At 41.2% G+C, this 25,115-nt stretch overlaps 2 protein-coding genes across 3 annotated transcripts in view; both read left to right on the top strand.

The window, feature by feature from the left end:
• The window catches only part of slc43a1b (solute carrier family 43 member 1b), a 32,077-nt gene extending 16,375 nt beyond the window's left edge, over positions 1-15,702 (top strand). Inside the window, exons 6-16 of the mRNA XM_049566937.1 lie at positions 1,356-1,448; positions 1,881-2,014; positions 3,624-3,766; positions 5,041-5,187; positions 5,911-5,946; positions 6,722-6,854; positions 6,942-7,071; positions 7,204-7,277; positions 9,357-9,480; positions 9,604-14,593; positions 14,662-15,702. Coding sequence (XP_049422894.1) covers positions 1,356-1,448; positions 1,881-2,014; positions 3,624-3,766; positions 5,041-5,187; positions 5,911-5,946; positions 6,722-6,854; positions 6,942-7,071; positions 7,204-7,277; positions 9,357-9,480; positions 9,604-9,816 — 1,227 coding nt within the window. The 3' untranslated portion in view covers positions 9,817-14,593; positions 14,662-15,702. The remainder of the gene's footprint in view (positions 1-1,355; positions 1,449-1,880; positions 2,015-3,623; positions 3,767-5,040; positions 5,188-5,910; positions 5,947-6,721; positions 6,855-6,941; positions 7,072-7,203; positions 7,278-9,356; positions 9,481-9,603; positions 14,594-14,661) is intronic.
• A 2,563-nt stretch (positions 15,703-18,265) lies between these two features.
• The window catches only part of zdhhc5a (zinc finger DHHC-type palmitoyltransferase 5a), a 30,775-nt gene continuing 23,925 nt past the window's right edge, over positions 18,266-25,115 (top strand). For both annotated transcript variants that reach the window (XR_007448660.1, XM_049569022.1), the window contains exons 1-2: positions 18,266-18,793; positions 22,854-25,048. Coding sequence is in view for 1 of the 2 variants with exons in the window: in XM_049569022.1 (XP_049424979.1) it covers positions 24,885-25,048 (164 nt within the window). In the remaining variant the exon portion in view is untranslated. The remainder of the gene's footprint in view (positions 18,794-22,853; positions 25,049-25,115) is intronic.

A 25,115-nucleotide genomic window follows, 5' to 3' on the forward strand; every position in this document is an offset into this window, starting at 1 on the left:
TCACATGGGACACGGACTGTTGTTTCCTTGGGAAAGTCTAGTCTCTCCTTGAGGCATCCACCTCCCCTCCCTCCCAACCTATGTGGACTTTCTTGCTCTTAGTTGTTCTCGGCCTCAAATATTGCAGCGATTGGGTTTAAATTGGAGTCAGTGGGAAGTCTCGTGCGTCCGCTTAATGGTTACCTTTGTTGTCAGTATCATGTGTATGATCACACAGGGCGTGACAAAGTATCTGTATTTAATGACCTGGAAATGAGAATGGACTAGGCACCACCCTCAAGACAAAACTTTACATACAAGATATGTCATAAGCTTACAAGCTGGGTTGCCATTTAGTTTGCTGTGTTCAGGAAAAGTAGTAATGTGTTGCAAATGAGCCGCCTATATGAGCCAGCTCCTGTCTGAGAGCTGATTTCTTTTTTCTGCCTTTTTTTTGGTAAATTAGACAGAATAATAGGATGAGCCTATGAAATATATCTTAAATACAATCCAGAAACTTTTCACTTTGATTTTAACATGGTGAGACTTTTGTATGTTATGCCAGTAGCAACCTCTCGGAAACCTCAATAGCAACCTCGAGCTCTCGGAAAAGATCAGAGCCATAAGATCTGGCTCCCTTCAAAGAACTATAATTCCCAGCACTAACAAACAACACGCTGTCGTTTATCATCCAACATTTCTGACGGTGGTAATAGTTGTCTCAGTCTATAGGGACACTTCAAAAAACAGAAGCCTTTGTGTTTTTGACACAGCCTCAGCTCAAACTGGTATATGAGATATGCTACTGGTGACACTCTCAAATAGAAATGAACAGTCGTGCAAAAAATCTGATATGAGCAGTAAATTTAAACTCAACATGAAGGCCTGTAGTGTGAACAGAGACACGTGCAGTTGCTGTGTGATTGGCAGCGCTCCAGCTGTGGCTATAGTTAGAGTGAAAGTCTGTAGTCACACACTCTCACACTCTCCAAAACTCAGACACCATCTGCATGGCCAGAGAATGTTCACATGCACACTGGCACATGCCAACTTTCTATGACAAAAGGACGGGTGACTGTCACACAGGAACAGTGTGTGTGTGTGTGTGTGTGTGTGTGTGTGTGTGTGTGTGTGTGTGTGTTAATCAGCTCAATTTTCACCCCTCACATAAAAAGCTTGTGATTAAAAGAATGCAGCAGCACCGCCTACTGGGTATGCTTTGAAAGTGCATTTGGATAACTGAGAATGAACATTAGCGCTCTCCTAACAGGGGTCACAGCTGATTAATAGATTTAGAAAAAAGGGACGGTGGTTCAATTATTAGATTGATATTACACAAGTTTCCTCTCTCTTTAATGCCTTTCTCTCTCATCTAGCTGCCTAACATGTTTGGAAATATACGATCAACCGTCCTCTCCCTGATGATTGGCTCCTATGCTTCTTCAGCCGTGACTTTCCCTGGTGTCAAGGTACAACCACGCATGCACGCATGTACAAACCTGCTTGAACTGTTGGACAACTTGAAAAAGCATAGATTAACTTTCAATACAACTTAATCATCACAAAATACTTATCTAGGGTTGTTGTCATTAACTAACGTGCACAGTTTTATCAAGTTTTGTTTTTAAAGGAGCATTAACAAAGGACAGAAGGAGGGAAGAAAGGTTTGGAAAGGGAGATGATGTCAGGAGGAATGAAAATAAATCGAATCTAAAGAAGGAGGAATAGATTAGTGATTAAATGGATACAGAAGTGCCCATGGGGAGACAGAAGGGGGAAGCTGTTAAAGTTAAATGTAATGCAATAATGCAACAAGGTCAGTTTTACTACACTAAATTTTTAACATATTTTCCCTGTCCCTGTCTCCTCTATTCATCCTTGTCCTCGTCCCTCTTCTCCAGGTGATTTATGACCTTGGCGTGTCGTTCCGCGTCCTCATGTGGGTTTGGTCTGGCATGGCCTGCATGGTCTTCGTCAACTGCTTCGTAAACTGGCCTGTTGAATCTTTCCCTGCACCCGAAGACGTCAGATACACGTCAGTGCGCTCTACGTCCTAAAAACACATTGATATTCTACACAAAGTGGCTCTGGACACATCACATCAAGGGTGCTAGGGCATTTTTGTGGCGATGATGACTTTGTCATAGCTTACTGTGTAAGCATGTGAAATCCTATAACGCTAAGTAATTAAGGAAACATGACAAAAGACGAATCAAATGAATTTCTCTTAATCTACAGTTTCCACAACCCAGGTACTATTTCAAGTTAATTCCATCCTCTAACAGTAATTCACTGGCATGTACAGACATGTCACTCCTCAAACATTGGCTTGATGGCATGCTGTGAAAACCACACCATGATTGTCACATTTGTGGCTCTAACTGGTTTGGCCTCATGTAGCTACCCGACAGCAGGGAGAAGGAGCAGAGCAGAGACTGTGGAATCACTAACACAGCCTCTGACTGTGGCAACAATCATGCAGGTAGCATAGAGGATAATATGGCACTGACTGAACAGAGGACAGGGAGTAAATACATACATGTATGTAAGGCTTAATGAGATTACTGTGCACAGCTGTGACAAGTAAACAGGCGATTACACTTAGTAAATACACAAGGGATGTCTGCTGGGCTTGTGTCAGTCAGGACCATGAGAAAACAGAGATAAGTAGGCAACTACTGGCTAGACTGCCATGAAAATTAATGATTATTCACCAGAGGTGGAACCAAGTCACATGTAATTCTCACGTCTTTGTACCAAAGTCCAGAGTCAAGTCCCAAATCAAGACAGGCAAGTCCTGAGTCATGTCCTCGGTCTTGAACTTTGAGTTTTGAGTCCCGAAGCAGTCATAAGGCGCTCTTCGCCAAATGTTCTGCCATTTTAACAACAGAGTAATAATGACTTGAATTTACAAAAATCAAAAGTGCTTTTTGAAATTTGTTAAAATAAGTTTGCAAAATGTTACTTAGCTGTTACGGTAACGTTAGCTGAGCATTAGCTCGCTAGCTTTGTTAATATTAGCCTTGACGTACTGTTCTTTGTGCAACTTTCAGTATCGAACAAAATTTTAAGTTGTTGCATCTCCATCTGTAATTTTTAATTTGTTTTTTGCTGACCAACATGTGATGTTTGTACACGATTGAAATTATCTTTGGTATCCTTTTTGGGGGCCGCCCATCATTCCGACGACCTAAAATTATAAAGCCCTTTTAGTCCAAAAAATGTCCCATTTGACCATTTCTCCAACAGCCCGTTATCCCCAAAAACAAACACTTAAAGCTGTAAAGTCGAGTCTAAAGTCATCAAATTTGTGACTCAAATCTGACTCAAGTCCAGGTCATGTGACTTGAGTCCACCCCTCTGCTCTTCTAAGTAATCAGAGGATAATTCATCATGATTCTGGTAACCCCATGACCTCTGTTATGATGCCACCATAAGGAGACTGTCATCAAATTTACTGACCACATACATGCTGAACCCTGTCCATGTTCAGCACTCCATGACTTGAAAGCAGATGCTGAGTAAAGTAATCATGGATATAATGTCCACTAATCTGCAGGTTCACATGTTTTTGAGATGGTGACAGTTTTTCTTCATTTGGTAAGGGCTGGAGTTATTTTATTGTCTTTCTCTTTTCTTATCAGTAAAAAGGTGAAGCTGAGCGGAGTTGTGACAGAGGACAAGGTGACTGGGGAGTCATATGTCACCCATGTGACTCTTATGGAAGACATGATGGGAGCTCAGCAGCCAGAACCCGAACGGACAGACTCCAAAGGCACAACTCAGGGTAAGAAACATTATCATTGACAATAATACAATAATAATAATCTTAAAATAATCATTAAAAAAAAATGAACTATCCAATTTACATGAAATTAAGTTTAATTAACTTTTAATAATTAAAGTGTTATAGAGATTCTGTAGAGTCTGTATAGGTGAACCTACTGGGCCAGTCTTCCCTGTAAGGCATCCATGTTAAACTCAAAACTGCAGTATGCACAGTGGGTGTGTTGTTACAAAAACTCAGAGGTGCAGGCCCAAGCACTAAGACAACTTTCAGAGCCTTCACACTTGACGCAAAAGATATGATGACATTAGAGACACTACAGCAAGCATAAACCTAGTTTAAAGATTAAATAAACTACATACAATGTCTTATGAGCTTTAGAGGAACTAGTTGTTGTATGTTTGAACTTTGGACAGAGCCAGGCTAGCTGCCCTTGCCTCCAGTCTTTATGCTAAGCTATGCTGACCGCCTTCTGGCTCTGACTCCATAATTAATACACAAATATGACAGTGGATTCAATTTTCTAATCTAACACTCGGAAACAAGCAAGCATGCATATCTTCTAAAAGTGTAAAACTTGTCTCTTAAATAAGGGAGACGTTATAACCGATGGACTAATCTCATACCTTTCACAGAAAAAAACCACAGTGCCTGTTGCTAAAGCCTCAGACTGTGTGCCAGGCAACTGCAAACTTTACAACAAAAGCTCTTATATTTAAAAGACACATAAACCAGTAACAATACCAATGTATCTGCAATCCAGTGGAGCAACATGAATAGACATTTTACCTTGGAATAACTGAGAACTTGAATTAATTATTCTACGAATTCTACTACACTAGTTTTGTATTTGTTTTATTATGGTGAAACTGGTTCTTTTAGTGCTGTGTGAAACTCCCCGAGGCTTCAACTGAAAGTGTCACTCATCATGTGTGTCATACTTTCATTAGTCTCATCCATCTGTCTCACACTGTGCTCCTTCCCTTTTTCCAAACGGCTCCTTGTTGTGGTGAATAACTACACCATAAATTAGGACACTGATGTATCAGTTTCTGTCATTAAACCTCTGACGTTTTACATGGTAATAATGTAATGCCAGCTCCAGGGTTAGGTACAAAAGTGCCTTGAAAAATAAAAGAGAAACTGTGCATTCTGGGAGTTTTCCAGGGAAGTGAACTGTAAGAATTTGGCTGAGTTGTTGGAGTGACTCCATGAGTAGTTCACTACCTGAACTAAAGGCTGTTTTCACACATTCTCTCTCTATCCTCCTTCAGACGCAGTGCCACTCTGTCACTCTGTGTGCTCTCCCATCTTACTGTGGAGTCTCATCACCATGGCAATGACCCAGCTGAGGCTGATCTTCTTCATGGGTGCCATGAACAAAATGGTGGAGTTCCTGGTCACCCACGGCGACCCCAACCGTAAGAATAATTACCCAACCTAAATAATTTAACTACTACTTTGTTATCACTGAACAAAACAAACAAACGTTTTTTACCGCAGTTTGCAATACACAGCCTCTTGTTTGTTACACTCACTCACAACCAATGCAGCCAAGGTACCTTTCATATCGATTCTGGACGTGGAAGGTCCATGACCAAATGTTGATATGTGTATTGAGGTCGGCGTGAGAATGTGTTGGTTGTCCACAGACCAACTCACCAACAATTTGCAAGCCTGGAGTAGAGATGCATGCCCTAAAGAATAGCCCACATTTGTGATCGGAAGGAGAAACAGACCTGCTTTTAAGCTTTATGACAGACTTGGAAATCAGCAGGTTTTTGGATATGCGTAAATAACCCAATGCCAACCTTTTCAAGAAGGTGTTTGAAGGAATGAAAGAGGTAGGCTGTGTTCACACAGTCAATCAAGTCCACCACTGGTGGAAAACTTTGGAAAAATCCTGTCATGATGCAACAAAGCAAAATGAAACAAGCAACATGTTAGGGCACATTAATCGGAGTACGCACGGTTGCATGTAAACAGGAATATCAGTGGAATAATCATTTTCGCCATGTTAACAGCTTATTAGGAATATTGTCTTTTTTGGATTAAAGGCAGAAACTGGAATATTTGGTGCATGTAAACATTGTCACTGTGTAAAACAATCTGTGGAGTTGACCTGAAACTGTTGTTTCTTCCAGCCTCAGAAGAGATGGTGAATGAGGCGAAGGAACAAGGTAAGAGTCAAGATGCTCAGTGTTAACACTAGACAAGCTGTCCTTACGTTAACAAGTGACTACTATCGACTGGGCTGAGTGGAGTTACTACAGTGTTTTGACTGATGTTCCCAGTTGTATTTTGTGTGTTTACTTGTTCAAAACACAGCTAGAAATTCATTCATATCAAGCTGAGAGAGCATTTAGGCCACTGGACACTAGAAATTATTATGAAAAATAATTATTTTAAAAATAATTTCTTGTCCCCAGTGCTCTAAATGCTCTCTCAGAAGCCTAATATGAATAAATCTGTCCCGAGTGGTTACTTTGCAGCCTGTGTTGTTGCTGCCAGCTGCAGTGGTCTTTCTCAATGCTGGACAAAATTTGCTGTTCCAACAAGTAACTTAAACACATAAACATGGAAAATATGGTCCAAGTTGAAGGTTACGTGTGTGGAATTCAATCAAAATATTACAAAGACAACCACTTATTGTTGTTATGATATTGTATTCATTAGTTGGACGTGAAGCAACATGTAACTAAAGTCATGTCCTTGGTGTCCTTGGTCCTTGCACATTGTGTTAGACTGATCCCAGTATTTTTAGACCCACTGCTTCTCCGTCTGCATTGTGTTCCTAACAGCATGGGATTTAAAATACCATTTCAACCTTCATACGGGGAATGAAACCTTAAATAACACAATATGTACCATAAGTTGAGACTCCAACCTGTCTCCTATTTGCTTCTGTCCACGTGTTTCTATGAATCTCACTCTATCTCTGCGTGTCCTCCCCAGTTGGTTTCTACTCATCTATCTTCGGCACAATGCAGCTGCTGTGTCTATTGACCTGTCCTTTGATTGGCTACATCATGGACTGGAGGCTGATGGAGTGTGAAGAGGAGAACGCAAACACACAAATAGTGAAGAGGTATTGTGCTGCTACATGTATACATTTTTGTACAGCAGTTTGCAAGACAATGTCTGTTGTAGGCTGAGACAGTTTTGTCCCCTTCAGCCAATCAGATCCCCCGAAGAGAGACAGGAAGATCCAGAAACTGACAAATGCCATGAGAGCTTTCATCTTCACTAACCTCCTATTGGTCACCTTCGGAATACTTTCCTTGATTGACAACCTGCCCCTACAGGTTAGAAAAACACTGAACAGGAATACGTGTTTTACACATTATACTAATACACAGAGATAAAGAAACACTAAGGGACACTTTCGATGATCATTTATTAATTTGTTCTCTGCTGTGTCTTTCCATCTCTATTAGATGGTGTCGTACGTTCTGCACACCATAGTGAGAGGATTTATTCACTCCTGCTGTGGAGGTCTCTATGCTGCTGTGTGAGTGACACCACCTGTCAAGTTTAAAGCTGCACTAACAGATATTAGCTGACTCTGTAATTACCCTCAGCCCTACAAAGTGATGTTTCTAGGTGGAATAAATGGTGGGGCAGCAACTATTTTGGACAGATGCAAAACCAGAAAATTACACAATTTTACAGTTTGACATAATTCACTAGTTCACATTTTCCACACAGTTTAAGACAGGTGATAATCTGACTGAGCAAAAACATGAGCCAACACAAAAGTGCCAAAAACTGCAGTTCTTTGAACGGCCATTTGAGGCAGGCTCCAGGGGCCCGTAAATCCTCTTGCGACCCCAGTGTTAAAAGGCCTGACTTTACAGCAGAAATAAACGTGTTTACAGCCTGATACAAAAAATAATTTTGGTCTCTATGGCTAATTTCCCTAATCAAGACACTGTACAGGGGGTGTGTTTTTATATAACTTACCCATTAACATTTAATAAGCCTTGAGGATATGCATAAATAAGGATGTGTCGCTTTGAGTGACGGGCTTTTCGCAGATAGTGTCCTCGGCATCTCTGTCAGATCCACTCCCTGCTTCTCTGCAGCGCCAGCCTCTCACCCAAATATGGTCACTTCTGGCTCCGAAAAACAAGATGGCAACAAGCTGAAGTGGGGAACCGGAGGCTTCACATCGGAAGTCCAAAAACCAGTGGGGGAATTTGCAGTAGCTGAGTCCATTATTTTTACAGTCTATGCTGAAAACACACTGAAATAGGGACAGCTAGTGAATTTGGGGTTACACAGTGGTTACATAATCAAACCAGTGCTGTTGCCATGGTAGTGCCTTGTCAAAAGACAGCAAACACCTGTCACTTAAAGATCCCATACCCCTTAATATGCATAATTTTAAGCCTTAATAGCATTTAAATGGGTGAGTTAAAATGATCATTTATAATAATTTATTATGATCATTTTTAACTAATGTAAAGTGTCTTTGAGTACTATGAAAAGCGCTCTGAAAATAAAATGTATTATTATTATATTATCACTAGTAGTAGTAGTAGTAGTATTAGAAGAAGAAGATATACTTAATTAATCCCTGAGAGGAATTTCAATTCTTTCACTCTGTTGTCATATACACACAGGCCGAAAATACACCCACATGCACAAACAGGACCTGTACATGCATTAAATGGAGAGATATCAGAGTCAGGGGGGCTGCCTTCGACAGGCACCCTGAGCAGTTGGGGGTTCAGCCTTGCACAAGGGCACCTCTGAGGTGCCCAGGAGGCGAACAGGCACCTCTCCAGCTACCAGTCCATGCTCCATTTTTGGTCCGGATGGGACTTGAGCCGGCGACGCTCCAGTTCCCAACCCAACCAAGTCCCTATGGACTATCTAATCAAATCTGTCTCTCTACAGTTCTGTTTTGTACCAGGCTGTGAACATGTTTATTTACATAGACTGTATGGACATAGCTACCATGGCATCACGCATTCATTTGTGGACTGCTGTTTTGAAGCCTTGGATTCAGCATTTCGGCCTCTGCCATCTTGGATTTTTGGAGTGACCATATTTGGATGAGAGGTTGGAGCTGTGGATGGTTTGACTCATAAACTGTAACAAGGCCTTGCAGACAGCCTGTCACTAAAGTGGCTCCACCCTTAAATATGCGTAACTTTGGGCCTTGATAAAATGTAAAAGGTTGGGTTGCATAAAAATTCACCCCCTGTACAGTTGTCATGAATGTTGAAATAAGCTATAAAGACCAAAACTGTTTTTTTACCAGGCTGTAAACACGTTTATATATCCTGTAAAGTCAGGCATTTTACCATGTCACCTGTTTTGGAGCCAACCTCAAGTGGTAGTTCAGTGAACTGCAGTTTTTGGCGCTTCCACTTTTCGGTGCCACAGGTTGCTGCTTGGTTACATTACTGCGTTGCAGACAAATACCTACAGAGGTACAAATACCTCAAATTTATGCTTAAGTAAAATACTCAAGTAAACATACTTATTTACCTTTCACCAGTGCTCTGTGGAGTTGGTACTCGATTATTCTACTGTGCTAGGCTTACAATATTTTAACTGTGAAATTCCCATTCTGCTCTAGGTATCCAGCTAACCATTTTGGAACACTGACAGGCCTGCAGTCAATGATCAGTGCTGCCTTCGCCTTGCTCCAACAGCCTCTGTTCATAGTGATGCTGGGACCCCTCAAAGGAGATCCTTACTGGGTAGGGAGCACACACACACACACTCACACACACAATCAAAGAGAAGACAGACATATGCAAATACATACAGCAGGTTTAATAACAAGTTTATCACATGCACTGACGTGTCTCTCCTTACAACAGATCAATTTTGCCCTCCTCATCTTCTCCCTGACTGGCTTCCTGTTGCCCGGCTATCTGTTTTATCACCGTAGAAACCTGATCAGGGCAAAGGCAAAGCGTGATAGGTTGGCTGCTAGCCAATCAGAAAATGCTCCTCTAAACCAGTCTGATTTGAAGAGCCAAGCCAATGGGCATGCGGCTAATGGATATACACCCAATGGACACACTGCTTAAAACCATCAATGGGACTGAAATGAGCAATTTATGTAATAGTCTGTTTTGACTACTGTTTTTAGTAATTTAAAAATATATTCTGAGGATGTAAATGTAACCTTACCCCGGTATGGAAACTATGACATCTAGCAAAAACAAAACAAGACAGCAAAAATTTATTTTACCTTTAAGATTATCGCCAGCAGCAGGTCTACAGTTTGACCTAATGCCAGGCTTTTCGTTTGGAATATATTCTCTGACTTTTCACTAGATTTCATCACATGGTCATTTAAAAATAACATGTAAAGGTGGCTCAGTGGTTAGCACTGTAGCTTCACAGCATGAGTCTCAGCTCTGCTCTCTCCAGTGTGGAGTTTACATGTTGTTCTGACCGTGGGGGTTTGTTTTCTCTACGAACACTCAAATTGCCCATAAGTGAGAATATGAGTAGATGTGATGGACTGACAAGCTTCCAGTCCCCAAAGCATTAAGTGACAAATAACATAATAATTCAAGGACCATACAGTGTTTCTGCATGTTTTATCCCACTAATAACATACAGTCGGTCTACAAGAGTATTTCCAGACGTTTTTCAAAGTGTAACTGAACTCTTTAGATTATTGAATGTGCTTGAAACGAAGTAATCCATCACAGCTGACAGCAAAACTGCAAGCCAAAAAAACAGGCCTACACATACTGTATATTGATGATACTCCTACTACTACTACTACTACTAATAGTAATAATAATAATAATAATATAGATGCAAAGTGTTTAATACGAGCAAAAATGAAAACAGGTAAAAGTAAAATACAGAATTATAAAAAGAACATAATATAAAATATATTAAAATAATAAAACAATAGACCTGATTATTTGTCATACACAGCAAAGAATTAGCACTAAAAATGTTTGGTCTAATGTCAGGTTTACATATTTGAATTACATATAAAGTTTCCATTGGGTCAAGTAATTCTAACATAAAGTACAAAAGTACTATATATGTAATAAAACTGATATGAATAGTCTGAGAATTTATGTAACTATTGCTCATTGAATTAAATTAAATCAAATGAATTTAATTTATGTTGATGTTTATTAACATATCTATACTTTATAGACTTCATTAACAATAATGACATAAACTTTAGGTAAATTCTGTGAGCTATAATTTCATAGTCAGGTTGTCTCAGTTTTTATTTGGTTAAATTACATAAATGGTACTTTTTCGGTTTATGTCAGAATTACTTGACTCATTTGAGTGACATTTTGTATTTAATTGAAATATGTAAACCTTACAAAATAGACCAAATAACTTATTTAAATAAGTAAAGTAAAAGCACATTAGGTGAAAGCACATTTCAAAAAGTGTGCTTTTAAAAGAGGAAGAAGATGTGGCTTGCCTGATCTCCTCCGGCCAATCATTCCAGAGCGACGGGGCCCTGACAGCAAAGGCCCCGTCACCCCTGGTTTTAAATCTAGATCTTGGAATCTCTTAAAGGGACCCACTGGAGGATCTCAGGCTACACTCAGGCTCATATGGGATTTAAAAATGTATCGATATACTCAGGGGCCAATCCCATCCGGGCCTTAAAAGTGCTAATTTAAAATCCTAAAATCGATTCTAAAATGCACAGGTAGCGAGTGTGATGAAGTTATATGTGCTCTGTGGAGTCTGTCAGTGGCATTTTGAATGTTATGTATGTAACTGTATGTTACAGTTATGAGCAATATTTGTCATCTTGACATAGTAATATAATTTAGACATGTTTTTAATGTCTACTTTTAAGGAAAGGTTCACAGTTTTTCAAGTCTGTCTTAAAACAATAGTCATCCTATTCAACATTAAATCTTGATGAGGTGCTTCACGAGGTGCTGTATACAGTTAAATCCTAAATCTACTTTGTAGCTGTAGCATTGTTGTAATTCTCCTGTTTGCCTTGCTCCGTCTGTCTGAAAGTATCATTTTAAGGCAAACTTACATTTAAAAATCTGTGAACCTGCCCTTCAAGATTAATTACTATAAATGACAAAAGATAAATTATTATCCTGAAAAAAGAGTCAATTATGATCATAATAAAAGCTTTTATCTCAAGAAAATGAGACGTTTAGAGAAACTGTGTAACTTTAAAGACAAAATGAAATAGACTACGCATTCTTCCTCTACAAACTGAAAGCTGAATTTATAGACATTAAAACATACTTTTGCTCAATTCAATACACTCAGGGTTTTTTGCTTCTACTGCATTACACTATCCGGTAAGACCACTAGCTTTTGCTCGCTAAATGTAAGCAACTGTTACAAACTTTAACTAAATATTGTTCTATAATCAAAAAGTCATTTTGCTGACTTTATGATTCTTCTTTAAAGGCGCTGTATGTAAGAATGTGGCCAAAACAGTTAATGCACTCAAATTCAAAATACTGCCGCGAGTCGTGTCCGCCCCTCCTCCCTTACAGATTCAAGGTTGCTGGACAGCAGCACGCTGGAGACTGATTTGATTGCCCACGGGCAGCTGCCGTGGCAGAGCTGCGTCGCCGCGTCCTTGATCTTCGGTTTTCCAGCGGACCGTTCAAGCAAGTCCAGCTTCTCTGCTGCTAACGCTGCTGCCGGGATACAGCTGAGGAGACTGCTAATGCTATGTACTGGGACACTGCTAATGCTGCTTGCCGTGCTGCTGTAGCTCAGTCGTAACTGTAACTATTGCTGAGACTCTACTGACTGCGTGACTGGTAGACGGCGGTGGGTGGTGCAACAGGCCAAAACACAAATTCAAAACATAAACACGATTTGCGGACCACAAAATAATTTTTTAGATGTAAATATTCTGGCCGTACTATTGTTGTCGGTGAGATCAGTATGTTATATGAACATTATTCCTTAGTCTCTGTAACATATTAGGAGGATTTTACGACTATTTGCTTTAGACTTCTTACATATAGCTCCTTTAAGTGACAGTTGTCAGCCCAGTCGCCAGAAAGAAATGTTGCCAAAACCTAGCCACATGTTAATAGCAGTGTTAAGTTTCAACCACTGCATAATAACACACAAATGTAGCGTATCTATGGTTTGCAAATAGTTACCAACATTTATTATGGTGATTGGGTTGCAGTTATCCTGCAGCAGTGGCTACTTTTCAGCAACAGTTACATAGTCTGGCTTTAAGTTGTGATGTTAAGATAATGGACCTAAAAATAAGTGGCAACCACAGCCACTGCTTCCATATTTAACTTTGCAAACATGCAGTATGACAATCTGAGGTTAGTAGTCTCTGCTCTTGAAGAAGGTATTTGCTGAATGCAGCATGCTAACATGAAAACAACAAGCAACATTATAAGCAACATGCGTGTAGTATTGCAAATAATCACCCGGTGGGTAGGCTGTTAGTTGGAATAGCTGAAGAGAAGACTAATACCACTCTCGTCTCTGTGTGTTAATTTGTAGGTAGCCGATTAGCTTAGCTTTGCATAAAGACTGCAGGAGAAGGGGGAAACAGCTAGCCTGGCCCTGTCCAATATGTAAAAAGAAATCCACAGGACAACACCTTTAAAGCTCATAAATGAAAGTTATTTTTTGTTTGTTTTATCTGTAAACAAAGGAGGAGTCAGTATCTGACTGTATGAAATTATAGTAGCCTACCACCATTTGCGATCACTCACTCACTCATTTAAAAAGGTTATATTTATTTGATTCCTGTGTTTGCATGGCTTAGTAATCCCAAGGTTCAATACAACACCATGAAAAAAATCCCTCAACCTGCTTTTTTTTGCAATAGCAGTGTATGGCCTCAGTTTTATGGAGCTGTTTGTAATTTCAGCTCATTGTTTAGCTGTCCAGGCCACAACTTACCTGTTGTGGTTCACTCTCACAGCTCTGATACAGTAGTGTCGTTTTCAGCTACAGCAGGCAGCTGTTCTTTTTTAGAGAAAAAGCAGTAAAAACCCACTATACACTACCTGCTCAGCATCAAACTGCACTTTAGCAACTAGCTGGTGAACACAGAGGAGCATTTAGCAGCTAAAAAACATTTTTTCTCAGAAGTTGGTGGAGACCAAAACCGAGCTAAAAGAAAGTAAACAATAGACTTTTGTTAGCCAGGTGGCCAAGAGCACAACTTCAGATGAATGCTAATGTTGCTCCGTAACCGCTGGATATGCGATTAAGTAACTATTTGCTCACAAGTAACACATTAACTGAAAAGGTGATGATACTGTATGTCCAGCCCAGTCGCCAGAGAAAAATGTTGACATTGTATGTTCCTAAAAATAAACACAAATGTAATTTATATTTGCACATTTCATTTGTATCTTATCAACATTTCTAAAGTGATGTTGTATATGAGCTGACCTTGTCATTTGGTGTTGAGGGAATGGTGAATGGCACTGCAGACAGACAAACAACAAAACTGGTTGTGATTTAATGAGTCAACGCTGTGTTTACAGCAGCTTTTAAGGCACCAAATGTGAGTGTTTTGTAGCCGACAGTACTAGTTTTGCCAGCAAGGATAGTGCCACAAAAAGCGATTGGTTTTTGCCGAGACGGCGCTGCATTGTGTCAAGAAAAGCAACAGTTTTTTACTGAAACACTGCTCTGTCTCTAGCAGGGATAGTGACCCCAGAACGGGTTATTTTAAGCCAAAACATGACCAAGTGTTTTTTGTGCCTTAACCTAACCACAGGCTAAACACAGTGCTGTTGAGACAAAAAATTTCAAAGCATCCACCACGCAATAATGTGCAAATGTAACGTATCCGTGGTTCACAGAAACTTACAGTGCCAACATTTTTCTGGGGATTAGGTTTGTGCAAATGTAACGTATCCGTGGTTCACAGAAACTTACAGTGCCAACATTTTTCTGGGGATTAGGTTTGTATGTCACTCTCATGTTACTAACTTATTTCGAATGCCCTAAGTGGTTGAAAAAATGCTTCAACTCTGTCTGTTGCCAAAAGATTTCTAGTATGAAACCAGCAAATGTAATTTGACAATGACTTTTGGTGTTTTATGACATGTTTCTGTGCCCAGAAGAAAGTTCCCCCAAAATGAAGGAAACCAAATCAGACATAACACAAAGCAGAACGCAGATAACCCTGACAATTTGATTTGTAAAGGCTGCTGCCAGACATTAAAGCTCAATGCAGAGAATGAAGCAAGAAGCACATTTTACAAGCTTTTCAAAACTGTTAGCTTGCTTCTCTCTGCATGTAGACTGAATTCAAAGCATTTGCACCAAGTAGCCTTTCCATGTGCCACCTGTCATATTGTCAGTTTGATATATGGTGCCATAATGTGCCACATGTGACTTAATAAGTTTTAAATCTTGGTGTTAAATGATAGAGATTCAGAAAGGCTTTTGGTGCCAGAAATTTTGGATAGATTTTATCCCTCCATCTCCTCGCCTGTGCAGGCACAGTTAAGGAGTTCATTCAAGAAAAATAAAGTGTTTTATAGAGTATAAAAATAAATATTATAGTAACAAAAGCTGCTTTATTTTACTCTTGCAATTCAAGAAGCACTTGAATGTAGCAAAGCCAGCAGCACACCATGATGAATAAAGATTTGAAACTGTGATTTGTCGTGAATCCCTTCAGGCTGACAGCACAACATGGCTTCCAGTAAAACCTGTGAATAGAGAGCTTGTACAGTGTTAATAGGAAAATGTGATAATAGTTCAATGATAAGCTTTGTTTTAGTGGTTACATAATAATATGTAAAATAGTTCAAATGTGTGTGACATAATCTGCATGCTTTGGAAGTGCCTTGGGTTGACCTCTAGTACAAAGTTTTTTTTTGACGCACTGCTCATCTGATAGCTGTCTACACAGAATATAAAGAAGGTGCTTTTTAAGAATGACACAATCCATCACAGAAACACAGGCCATTTTTGGCTTTAGAGAGGTAGTATTTATTGTATATCCATTGTATTGGATTGCATCACAATGTACAGGTGTTGCTTGTATTGTGTTCACCTACTGTGTGTTATTATTTAATTGTTTATCATCAGTAATTAAGTCAATTCTGGTCGCAGCAGAATCAACATCGTTTGTCATCGCTTATTTTGGCGATGAAGAGGGAGCTAAAGTTTTATGAAATAATCATAGAACTAAAGTCAAATGTAAAAGGTGACAGAATATCACCTTTAAAAACTGAATGTCCAGGAAAACATAATTAAAAAATAACTGTTTAGTGTAAATAACTTTTCTCAAAGGAGGAAGATGTGTTTTGTGTAACATTTATTTGGTTTCTGACTTGATTTGCAACGTTGCTTTGATTCATTGTGGAGAAATAAAGAATTAAAAGCCATTAAAAATGTTAAATGAAATTGCCTGTCTGTTCTTGTTTCCACATTTACATGTTTAATCTTATTTTAATGAATAAGAATTTGCCAAGAAAGTCAAATAGATTCCTTGCAACAGTTTATAGTATGATGCCTCACTGTGAAACCAGCTTGGGAACCGCAGGGTCTGCGATTAAAGTCCAGCTCCAACTATTCGAGCGTGTTTACTGGTAGCTGGAGAGGTGCCGGTTCGTCTTGTGGCCACTGCCGAGGTGCTTTTAAACAAGGCACAGGACCCCTAACTGTTCAGGGCGCCATCCTATGAGGCAATCCCCTCACTCTGACATCTCTCTATGCATTAAATGGACTGAAATTGTTGTCTTCCAACCACTCAAAGCACTTTTACACTACGTCACATTCACACACTGGTGGCTGAGGCTACCGTACAAGGTGCCACCTGCTAGTCAGTAACCATTCACACACACTCACACACACACCGATGGAACAGCCATTGGGAGCAATCTGAGGTTGAATATCTCTCCCAAGGATACTTCGATGTAAGGACTGGAGGAGCTGGGATCGAATCTGCTCTCCCTCACAGCCACAGTGGCATTAAAGCATATGTAGGTCCTGTTTGTGCACGTGTGTCTATTTCAGGCCTGTTGTGTGTGTAAAACAAAACAATAGAGTGGAAACAAATCAACAAATTACTTCTTCTTTCCTACAAACTGTGTTGCACAGACATTACCCAGCTCGGCAGCGACAGTAAAGACACGTATCAAAGACTTATTACCTTGCATATAGAGGACTTATACTGTCAGCCCAGTCGCCAGAAGAAAATGTTTCCATGGTATGTTTCTGCAAACCACTAATGTTTCATGCATATCCGTGTTTCTAAAACAAACTGATGTGTAGTATACAAGCTGACTTTGTCACTGGGAAGAGGAGAAGATGGATGGCGTAATATCTAGGGGAGACACCTGCTAAGCTGCTGACCACTGCACGCAGCTATTCGAGACCAACAAAAGTGATTTAGCTGGACGTTGCTTCTTTTCCAGCTGCTTTTTTGCCCCCAAAACTGGGTATTTTTTGGCAAACATGATCAGCCAAATCTGGCCCGTGATAGGATGCAAAATGTCAGATTAAACCGTCAAGGTAAAAGGTCCTTTAAAATGGGTGTTAGTCCCTTTCCACATGGACTGAGATGCACTTTTCTTTCTTTCGATAGATTAAGATTATTTATAGTCATCACTGATACCCTAAGCTGTTTACTCATAAACTCTGTGACCTCTATGTACTCCTTTTTTTTATTAAAGGACAGGTGAATATTGTATTAAGGTAGAACTGACCTATCCTGTGACAGTCTGGCCTTCACATGGAGGCACACACATTGAAAAACTGCTTTCTTTGTTCAACCTCCTATGGGAAATGGGTCATCGCAAAATCAGCCATTGTTTTTTTAATGCCATGATTGCCCCTTTAGTTTAAGAGCTTTATGGCCTCACATGCCAACTGCCAAGGGGCTTCAACACGTGCACGCACACACACACACGCATGCAGGGTGAGTCACAATCCAATTCCATGTACTGTACAATTTCCTGGTGGCAGGATTCACATTTGTTATTATTTTGGAGATTGTGCATGCATGCGTGTGTGTGTGTGTGTGTGTGTGTGTGTGTGTGTGTGTGTGTGTGTGTGTGTGTGTGTTAATGATGAGGAGCTTGGTTGTGTGGGTTTATCCCCATAGCCCCTGCTGTCATTTTAATCTCCCCTTTGTGTTGCCAACGTGTGTGTGTGTGTGTGTGTGTGTGTATTCTCATTATGTGGACACACACACACACACACACACACACACACACACACACACACACACACATAGGAGCATACGTTACTGTGTCAGTGTGTCACATGAGAGGATTAAAACCTCATGTCAGAGACAGTTTATGTGCCAACCATGCTTAGTGACAATAAAATATATTAACCAGGGCGTTATTACCTATTGCACCTCAGTCAACAGGCCAGTGGCTGTGCTTTGCTATGCTGGGAAATAAATTTAATCACGATTTAGTGCAATCATGACGTTTAGCCTACTGTAAGGAGGGGCGGGGGGTCAAGGCTGGAGGAGCAATAGAATACGCTTGCAGCTTGATTGACACCCTTCTTGTCCAATCAACGCTATTTTCATTGCGACAATTCTGCTGGTGAACCTGGCATTAGAGTTTTGTAGTACTGACAAATATGTCGGCCTCTGGGAATCTCTTGGCCACCAGTATTGTGGACATATGAGAGGAGCACACAGTTGTTTTGGGATTATAACCACTTGCCTTTCTCTTCGTGAACTTCCGTGTTGGTGGAGCGGCCTGCAGACAGATGCTAGGTTAGCTATTTAAAAGAAGTTAAGGAACCAAGCAGCTTCCCACCCCTAGCTAACAGCTAGTTAAGATAGCTGCGTGTAGTAAAATAACGTCAGACGTATCGGTGTCTGGCTAGCTAGCCAAACATTTAACGTTATCTGTGTTAGCTTGGCGCTGGGACAACTTAGCTAGCCATCACAGCAAGACCCGCACAGCTTGCTGGCACCGCTGAATGAGTCGAATGGATCATAATGGATGTGAGGAGTTGTCTCTGCCGATCATAATCCAAAGAGGGAATAACACGACCAGGAGTGGCACATACCATTCACCGTTTTTGGACCCAGAGCAACTGTAAAACCCTTCACAGGTGAGGTGAATTGTTAGCCTGCTGCTAGCCAGGGTTAGCCCGTGGAGACTAGGCTAGCTAATGTTACATGGGAAAGGAAGCTCGTGCAGTATACTGAGCCTTACTAATAATTGTATCGCTTAAACCATGAATCTTTATTACTTTGGTGTGGCTAATGCTTATGTGTAATACATTTATCATGTATCCTGTTGGATAATTTCCATTATCATGCTGCTACCGTGGCTCTTTAACGGAAGCTAACGTTAGTTAACGTTATCTCCACCCTACTTTCCTTTCATCACTACGGACTCGCTAACGTTACATTTAGCATTCTGATATAAGCTAGCTAACGTTACCGTTAACGTAACACCAGGACTTTAATTGAAGCTTAATTTTGCTCCGCATCCCAGGTCTGTAACGTTTATATGGTCCTCAATACGCGTCCCCACCCCGGCTTCAATATCACCCACTGTCCAGTGTGGGCTGGATGTCTTTCACTTGCATGCACGGAACGTTATGCCAAATGATTTCTCCTAAATCTGACCGGGAATGGGTGTTTTGCTGCTCGGTGATCAAACCCAGAAGCCACTGCACAATCGTACATCCACGCCGATTTACAGAGTGGATCCCACAGTGATCGGGAGGAGGCTTTAAATGGGGTGTTGCAACATGTGCACTTGCTTATCGCAACCGCCACCGCCACACTAAATTGTGACATTTTCCAGTGTGGTTTGGCGTGGCGTTCCGTTTCGAAACTGAATGGCACATCTGCCGGGCTGAATCGTGTCCACTGAGCTGTCAAACCGAGCGCTGCTGGGCCGTTTGACTGAATCAATTGGGGGTTGCGTGTCACCTGGTTCAGCTGTGTCCATAAAGCATCCTTTGCCAGCATTTGAGACGTCAGTGAGCGCTCCCATTCAAGCCAGTTATTATTTTTTTTTTTTCAATGCTGCAAAATTTCACCAAAATGGCAATCCAAAATTAGAGACTCGTACTCAGGAAATGAGGTTGCTGGCATCATTTTTACCGGTTTGGTGCATATACCGATGCTCTAACTGCTGCTGCTACCGCGCTGCCGTGACTGCAGCGGGCCATACACACCCAGGATTTATATGTGTAATTGCTGGCAGTGCTGTAGGCTCGTTTTAGATACAAGAAGGTGCCATTGTGTCTGGGGATTTTCAAGCATTAATGGCACTGTAAGGTAGAGAATCTGACCGATGGAGTAAGGATGCATAGTTTTGATAGGATCACATGGAAAAGCAGTCATGGTTGAATGAGGAAATATCTATATCTCCATGGAGCTTGAGGAAATGCAAATGAGCCAATGTATTTTCAGATTTCCTCTGCAATATACTGCAATATAGATTTGAGTGAGCACTTAACCATCCTATTCTGTATGTAGTCCCTGAAAGTGATGGACTGAGATTTATTGAATGGCTGGGTTGCCATATCCCTTGTATTGTATGGGAGTGTGTGTTCAGTATTGGGTAGGACCATTTGACAGAGATACAAACCATAATTTTGGCTTTGTCATGGCAGACTGCCAAGTGTAGGTAAATATTGGGTAATAAACAAGATGTGAGCTCTTGTATCCCTGCTAGTTTGCATGGTAGGGTTCACGTGTTTGTCATTCACACACCTCACACCTGTGCATTAGCTTACAGTCATTAAGCCCATTCAAAGAGTAGGTTTTTCTTGAAATTCCCATTTTGAAGAATACATTTGAGGCCATTATAAAAAGCAGGTACAAAATGAGTGCTGACACTGCCTTTTCAGGATGTCATGACCAAAAATTGTTGGCCCAAATCTTAGTGTATCAGCAAATGTGTAATACATACAGATGCAAATACAGATAAAATGGCAGGATTAAAAATGTTTTTGGCTAACCAGATGGATAGGATACTATTTGCATATCCTAACCTGAGCATGGTAAATAGGGGGTTTAATACAGACAAGACCTGCACAGCTTTCTGGCACTGCTTTCAATCATGTTGTAGGATAAACTACCTCAAAGGGACAGTTTGACCCCCAAATTCAGATATACCTATTTTTCCTCTTACCTGTAGTGCTATCATCAGTCGAGATTGTTTTTGTGTGAATTGCAGAGTGTTGGCGATATCGGCCATAGCGATGTCTGCCTTCTCTTGAATATAATAGAACTAAAGTGCTTGAGGCTTGTGGTGCTCAAAGTGCCAAAAAAATAAATTTGAAAAACTGTCTCTTTCCAGAAATCATGACCCAGTTACTTAAGATAATCCACAAACCTTTTTGTGAGCAGTTTCATGCAATAATTGCAACGCTATTGGAGACTTTTCAGAGTTTATCTCATGCAAGTGTGGGACACCAGGTATGCTAATTGGGCTATAGACCTGCTGTCAGGAGATTTCATTTATTTTCCTTGTCTTTGTGGAGTTTGAAAAGGCTATAACATGATGAGCGTCAATACAGGATGAGGCAGAGAAAAGGAGGAGGGGTCAATTAATGCTGATGAATGGGACAGCAGTAATAGATGAAGAGTAGGAAGACAGGTCTATCCATCATGTCTCGCCTGAACAGGTGCACTCATTTGCTTATTGATTGAAGAGTTGAAGTCTCGAGTCCATAAAGTGAACAACTGTGTACAGCGACTGTGTCTCTCTGCCTGTCTTTGTCTCTGCAAACAGCTTTCTCTGGTTAAGCTGCTGAGCTGCGAGTGCTCTGTGATGGATCAAAGAGGAGGGAGAGGGGCAGGTAGTAGCTCTGCGGAGACTTCAGAAAAGGGAGAGGCACAGCCAAAGCGTTAGTTTAGTTGACATGTACAACAGTGTCCTATAAAATGGTTTCCTGCAGATGACCTATTGTCTTAAAAGCTCAGTGTGTACACTCAATACTGCGAACACATGCTGTGTGTGAATGCACGTGATGAAGAGTGAAATTGACTCCCATCCCACGGGAATCCCACAGGAATCCCAAAACCCACAAGATTCCCAAAAAAATGTTGGCCTCTACTTTACAGTGCCTCTCCTTGCAGTTCTTGTACTCAAATAACTGAGGTTACATCCAGTGGCTACGTGAACATAGCAGAAACACTGGTCTGTTTTTTGCAACTTCAGTTTAAGAGATTGTGATGTTTAGTAGAACTTCAGAAATATCTGCTGCCTTATGTCGCAAACACACCAAGCAACAGCGAAGTGCAGCTTGCTGCAATTATAATGTTCATTTCTCTGTAGCTGGGAGGGGTGCTCATATGTTTCAGACAGGAAGTAAATCTTTGTAACATGGATAAACATGTCACAGGAGTCACAGGACTGTTTTCTGATTGACTGCAGGTATTCACTGGCCTCAGGTCACTGCTAAAAGTTAAACTATCCCCAACTTTTAGTTTGGCCCAGGCCCCCAGGAAAGCAGCTCAGCCAGGCTTGCAATTTTTCCCAGTGGCCACTCACGGTATTGCAGCCAAAAAATCCCTGAAGACTACCATTGTGCCATGGTGACCTCGCGCCACTGTAGTATTGCGGGGATGCGGTTATCGTTACAGCCCTGGTTAGGTGTGAAAGCACCCTTAAAGCCTTTGTACAAAACTATTCTAAAGGAACTTAATTTGGTCCCTGGTTCCTCTGCTCAAAAGGCAGGTGAAGTTTCTGAGCTCTTAAAAAGGTTATTGGTCCCCTGGGAAAGTTTCTGCAGAGAAAACACCCTCAAACATTTGTCCTGCAATCTATCGCTTGTAAGCAGACACTGTCAACAAGAGTTGTCTAAGGAAGTGGTGTTTCCCCTAGAATTGTTATCATGCGCCGGCTATTGTTGGGGTTTGTTTAAGACTCAACTCTCACTTTGTTTTGTGTTCATGGAAGTGAATGTAGATAAGCGAGTTGCAGGAGCAGCTCAGATTTAAAACAGTGTGAGTAACATAGGAAAACATAATACTGTCATCACACTCCAGCCTTTTTATCATCCCTAACTGTGTGCATTGACTGTGCCTTATTGTTGCAGAGAGGATGGACCAAACATCTAATTGTACCTGCAAATTCTTTGTTAAATGAATGTTTACACACTGGAGCATTTGATCTTTACCCAACTCTTTGTCCTCTCACTGTAGGTGCAGCATCCCGGCCAACCTTCAGACTAGATTAACTTCTTATGTGACCCAGGATGACCTGTTGAAGTTGATGTTCAATACGGCCACCTCTGTGTTCCTCCATACACTCAAAGCGATCAGAATCAAAAGTCAAGGAGTTTTTTGATCAGCACTGGATCCTGCTTACCAGGGTGGAGAAGAATACTTTAAACCTGAAAAACCTCATGATACAAATGGCCCAAGGAGTGTCCATTTTCCACACATAAAAGCCACGGTTTTTCACGTTTTTGTTGAGGTCATTTCGAGGACGTAGCTCCGGAGAGGCTCTATCTGCCAAGGGATTGTTGTGGGAGGGTGTTATCCAAGCCTCAGTGCTCTCTGCTGGGGAAGGAAGCAGAGGGAAGGCCCTGGAAGTCCCTGGAGAAGAGGGCAAAACAGAAAGTGGCCTGAAGCTGGAAGGCTGACGGTTACATAACTAACAGGCGCGGTTGTCCACTAATACAGTGGAACAAGGAGACCAGTGGTGGAACTGAGTTGTGCTATGTTGCCATTGCTGGCTGATATATGAGATAATACCACTATCCATTGGCACATAACCCCCCAGTGTTTCAAATTAACACTCTCTTTCTCGAAAAATTCATTTACATGGATACTAATGGATGTTCTACTGGATTTTCCCCCAGATGTTTTGGAAAGAACGACACCAACACTTACTGCTTTTTGTCTTCCAATCACACCCCTGGTGCAGCTGGCAGGTGAGGTGGTTTGAATCAGCCACCGGCGGGGTTTAGGGATGCCCCGACACAGGAAAACCAGGCTACTCCATTGGCCCGCTTACAGACTGCTGTTTCTAATACGAGTCCTGGACTGAAAGCGAAGTGTCTCCAACAGAGAGCAAGGGGTTGTCCCTTTTCATTTGCAAGACTTTTTTTCTCACGTTGCTATAGCTGCCCAGACTGCTGATCTCTGGGTGCTTAAAGTTTGAATTGAAGTGAATGGGAAACCCCATACTTTTTTCTATCACAGACCCAGCTACAATCAAACCCTTTTCCCATTTGAGGTCTTGACCTGCACTTTTTCTACACAAAGGAAAGTCATCATCCCAGACTTTTTTTTTCTTTCAGGCTTCTCGTTTTTTCTTTCTTTGAGCCTCACTTCATTTCTCGCTGTTGCTTTTGTTCCATGTTGTAAGTCCATCTCCCACCAAAATAGGCCTACCTCTGCCAACTCTCGTACCTCACTGAACTCCCACTTATAGACCAATCAAATCAAACTGGACCGTGTCACATCAGGCTCAAGGTTCATCAGTTTAGCTGAGGTTTTCTGTCTGTCAGGATTTGATTGGCTTTTCACAGCACAAAATCACTTCCCTAAATTATGTTTTAATGGAAGGGTCCAAATTGTTTTTTATATCTAAATAACAGCCATTTTTTTTAAATTGCACTATTATCACGTTTTCCACCAAGTCTTCATTCACCTCGCAGATGTCCTCTTTTTAGACTTGTTTGTGGAAACAGACCCGTAAGAATCATCAGTTTCTATTGGCTCGTATTTGTAATTGATTGACATGTTGGAGACGAACTAGTGTTGTTTTTACCTGTAACGCTGACAGAGATAGCTGTCCGGACACCTCCTCCTCTTTACAATCTGTGGCTTATTTGTTCATCCCGCCTTCCCACCTGTTTTCAGGCTGACAGGAAAACAAGGCTTTTACATCAGAGCGACTTGTAAGCTTCTTTTAATCTCACACAGACACACACAGTAGATCAGGATTGACCTAAGAACCTAAAAAAACAAGCGATCGCTCCTCCTCCCCTCTCAGTGTGGTGAAGCAGGGGAGTGTTTTCCTATTTTCCACCTCCTCAGTTATCCCTCCATCTCATTTGTATCTGTCCTTTACTTTTTTTTTCATTTTGCCAAGCCGTCATTTTACCCACAAACTACAAATCCACTCAACACACCACGCCTAAAGAAAGGTTTAACTCTGAATGATAAATTCCTCAGCATAGCAGTTGCTGAACAGACACTCACACCACAACACAAAGGGAAGTGATGCCAGGTGGCAGCAGTAAGAGTGTAGGGCGGGGTCCCTCCTCGTCACCCCTCCCCCATGCCGTAGTCCCGCCCAGCAGACCACTGAGACCCTCCCGCTACGTCCCGGTATCTGCAGCCACCTTCTTTCTCGTTGGCTCCACCACGCTCTTCTTCTGCTTCACGTAAGTGGCAACAGTGCATTGTGTCACACACATACAGACCTGTTAATATGCTGCAATGAAACCACTG

Source organism: Epinephelus fuscoguttatus, linkage group LG3 (genome assembly GCF_011397635.1).
Source record: "Epinephelus fuscoguttatus linkage group LG3, E.fuscoguttatus.final_Chr_v1".
Lineage (NCBI taxonomy): Eukaryota > Metazoa > Chordata > Actinopteri > Perciformes > Serranidae > Epinephelus > Epinephelus fuscoguttatus.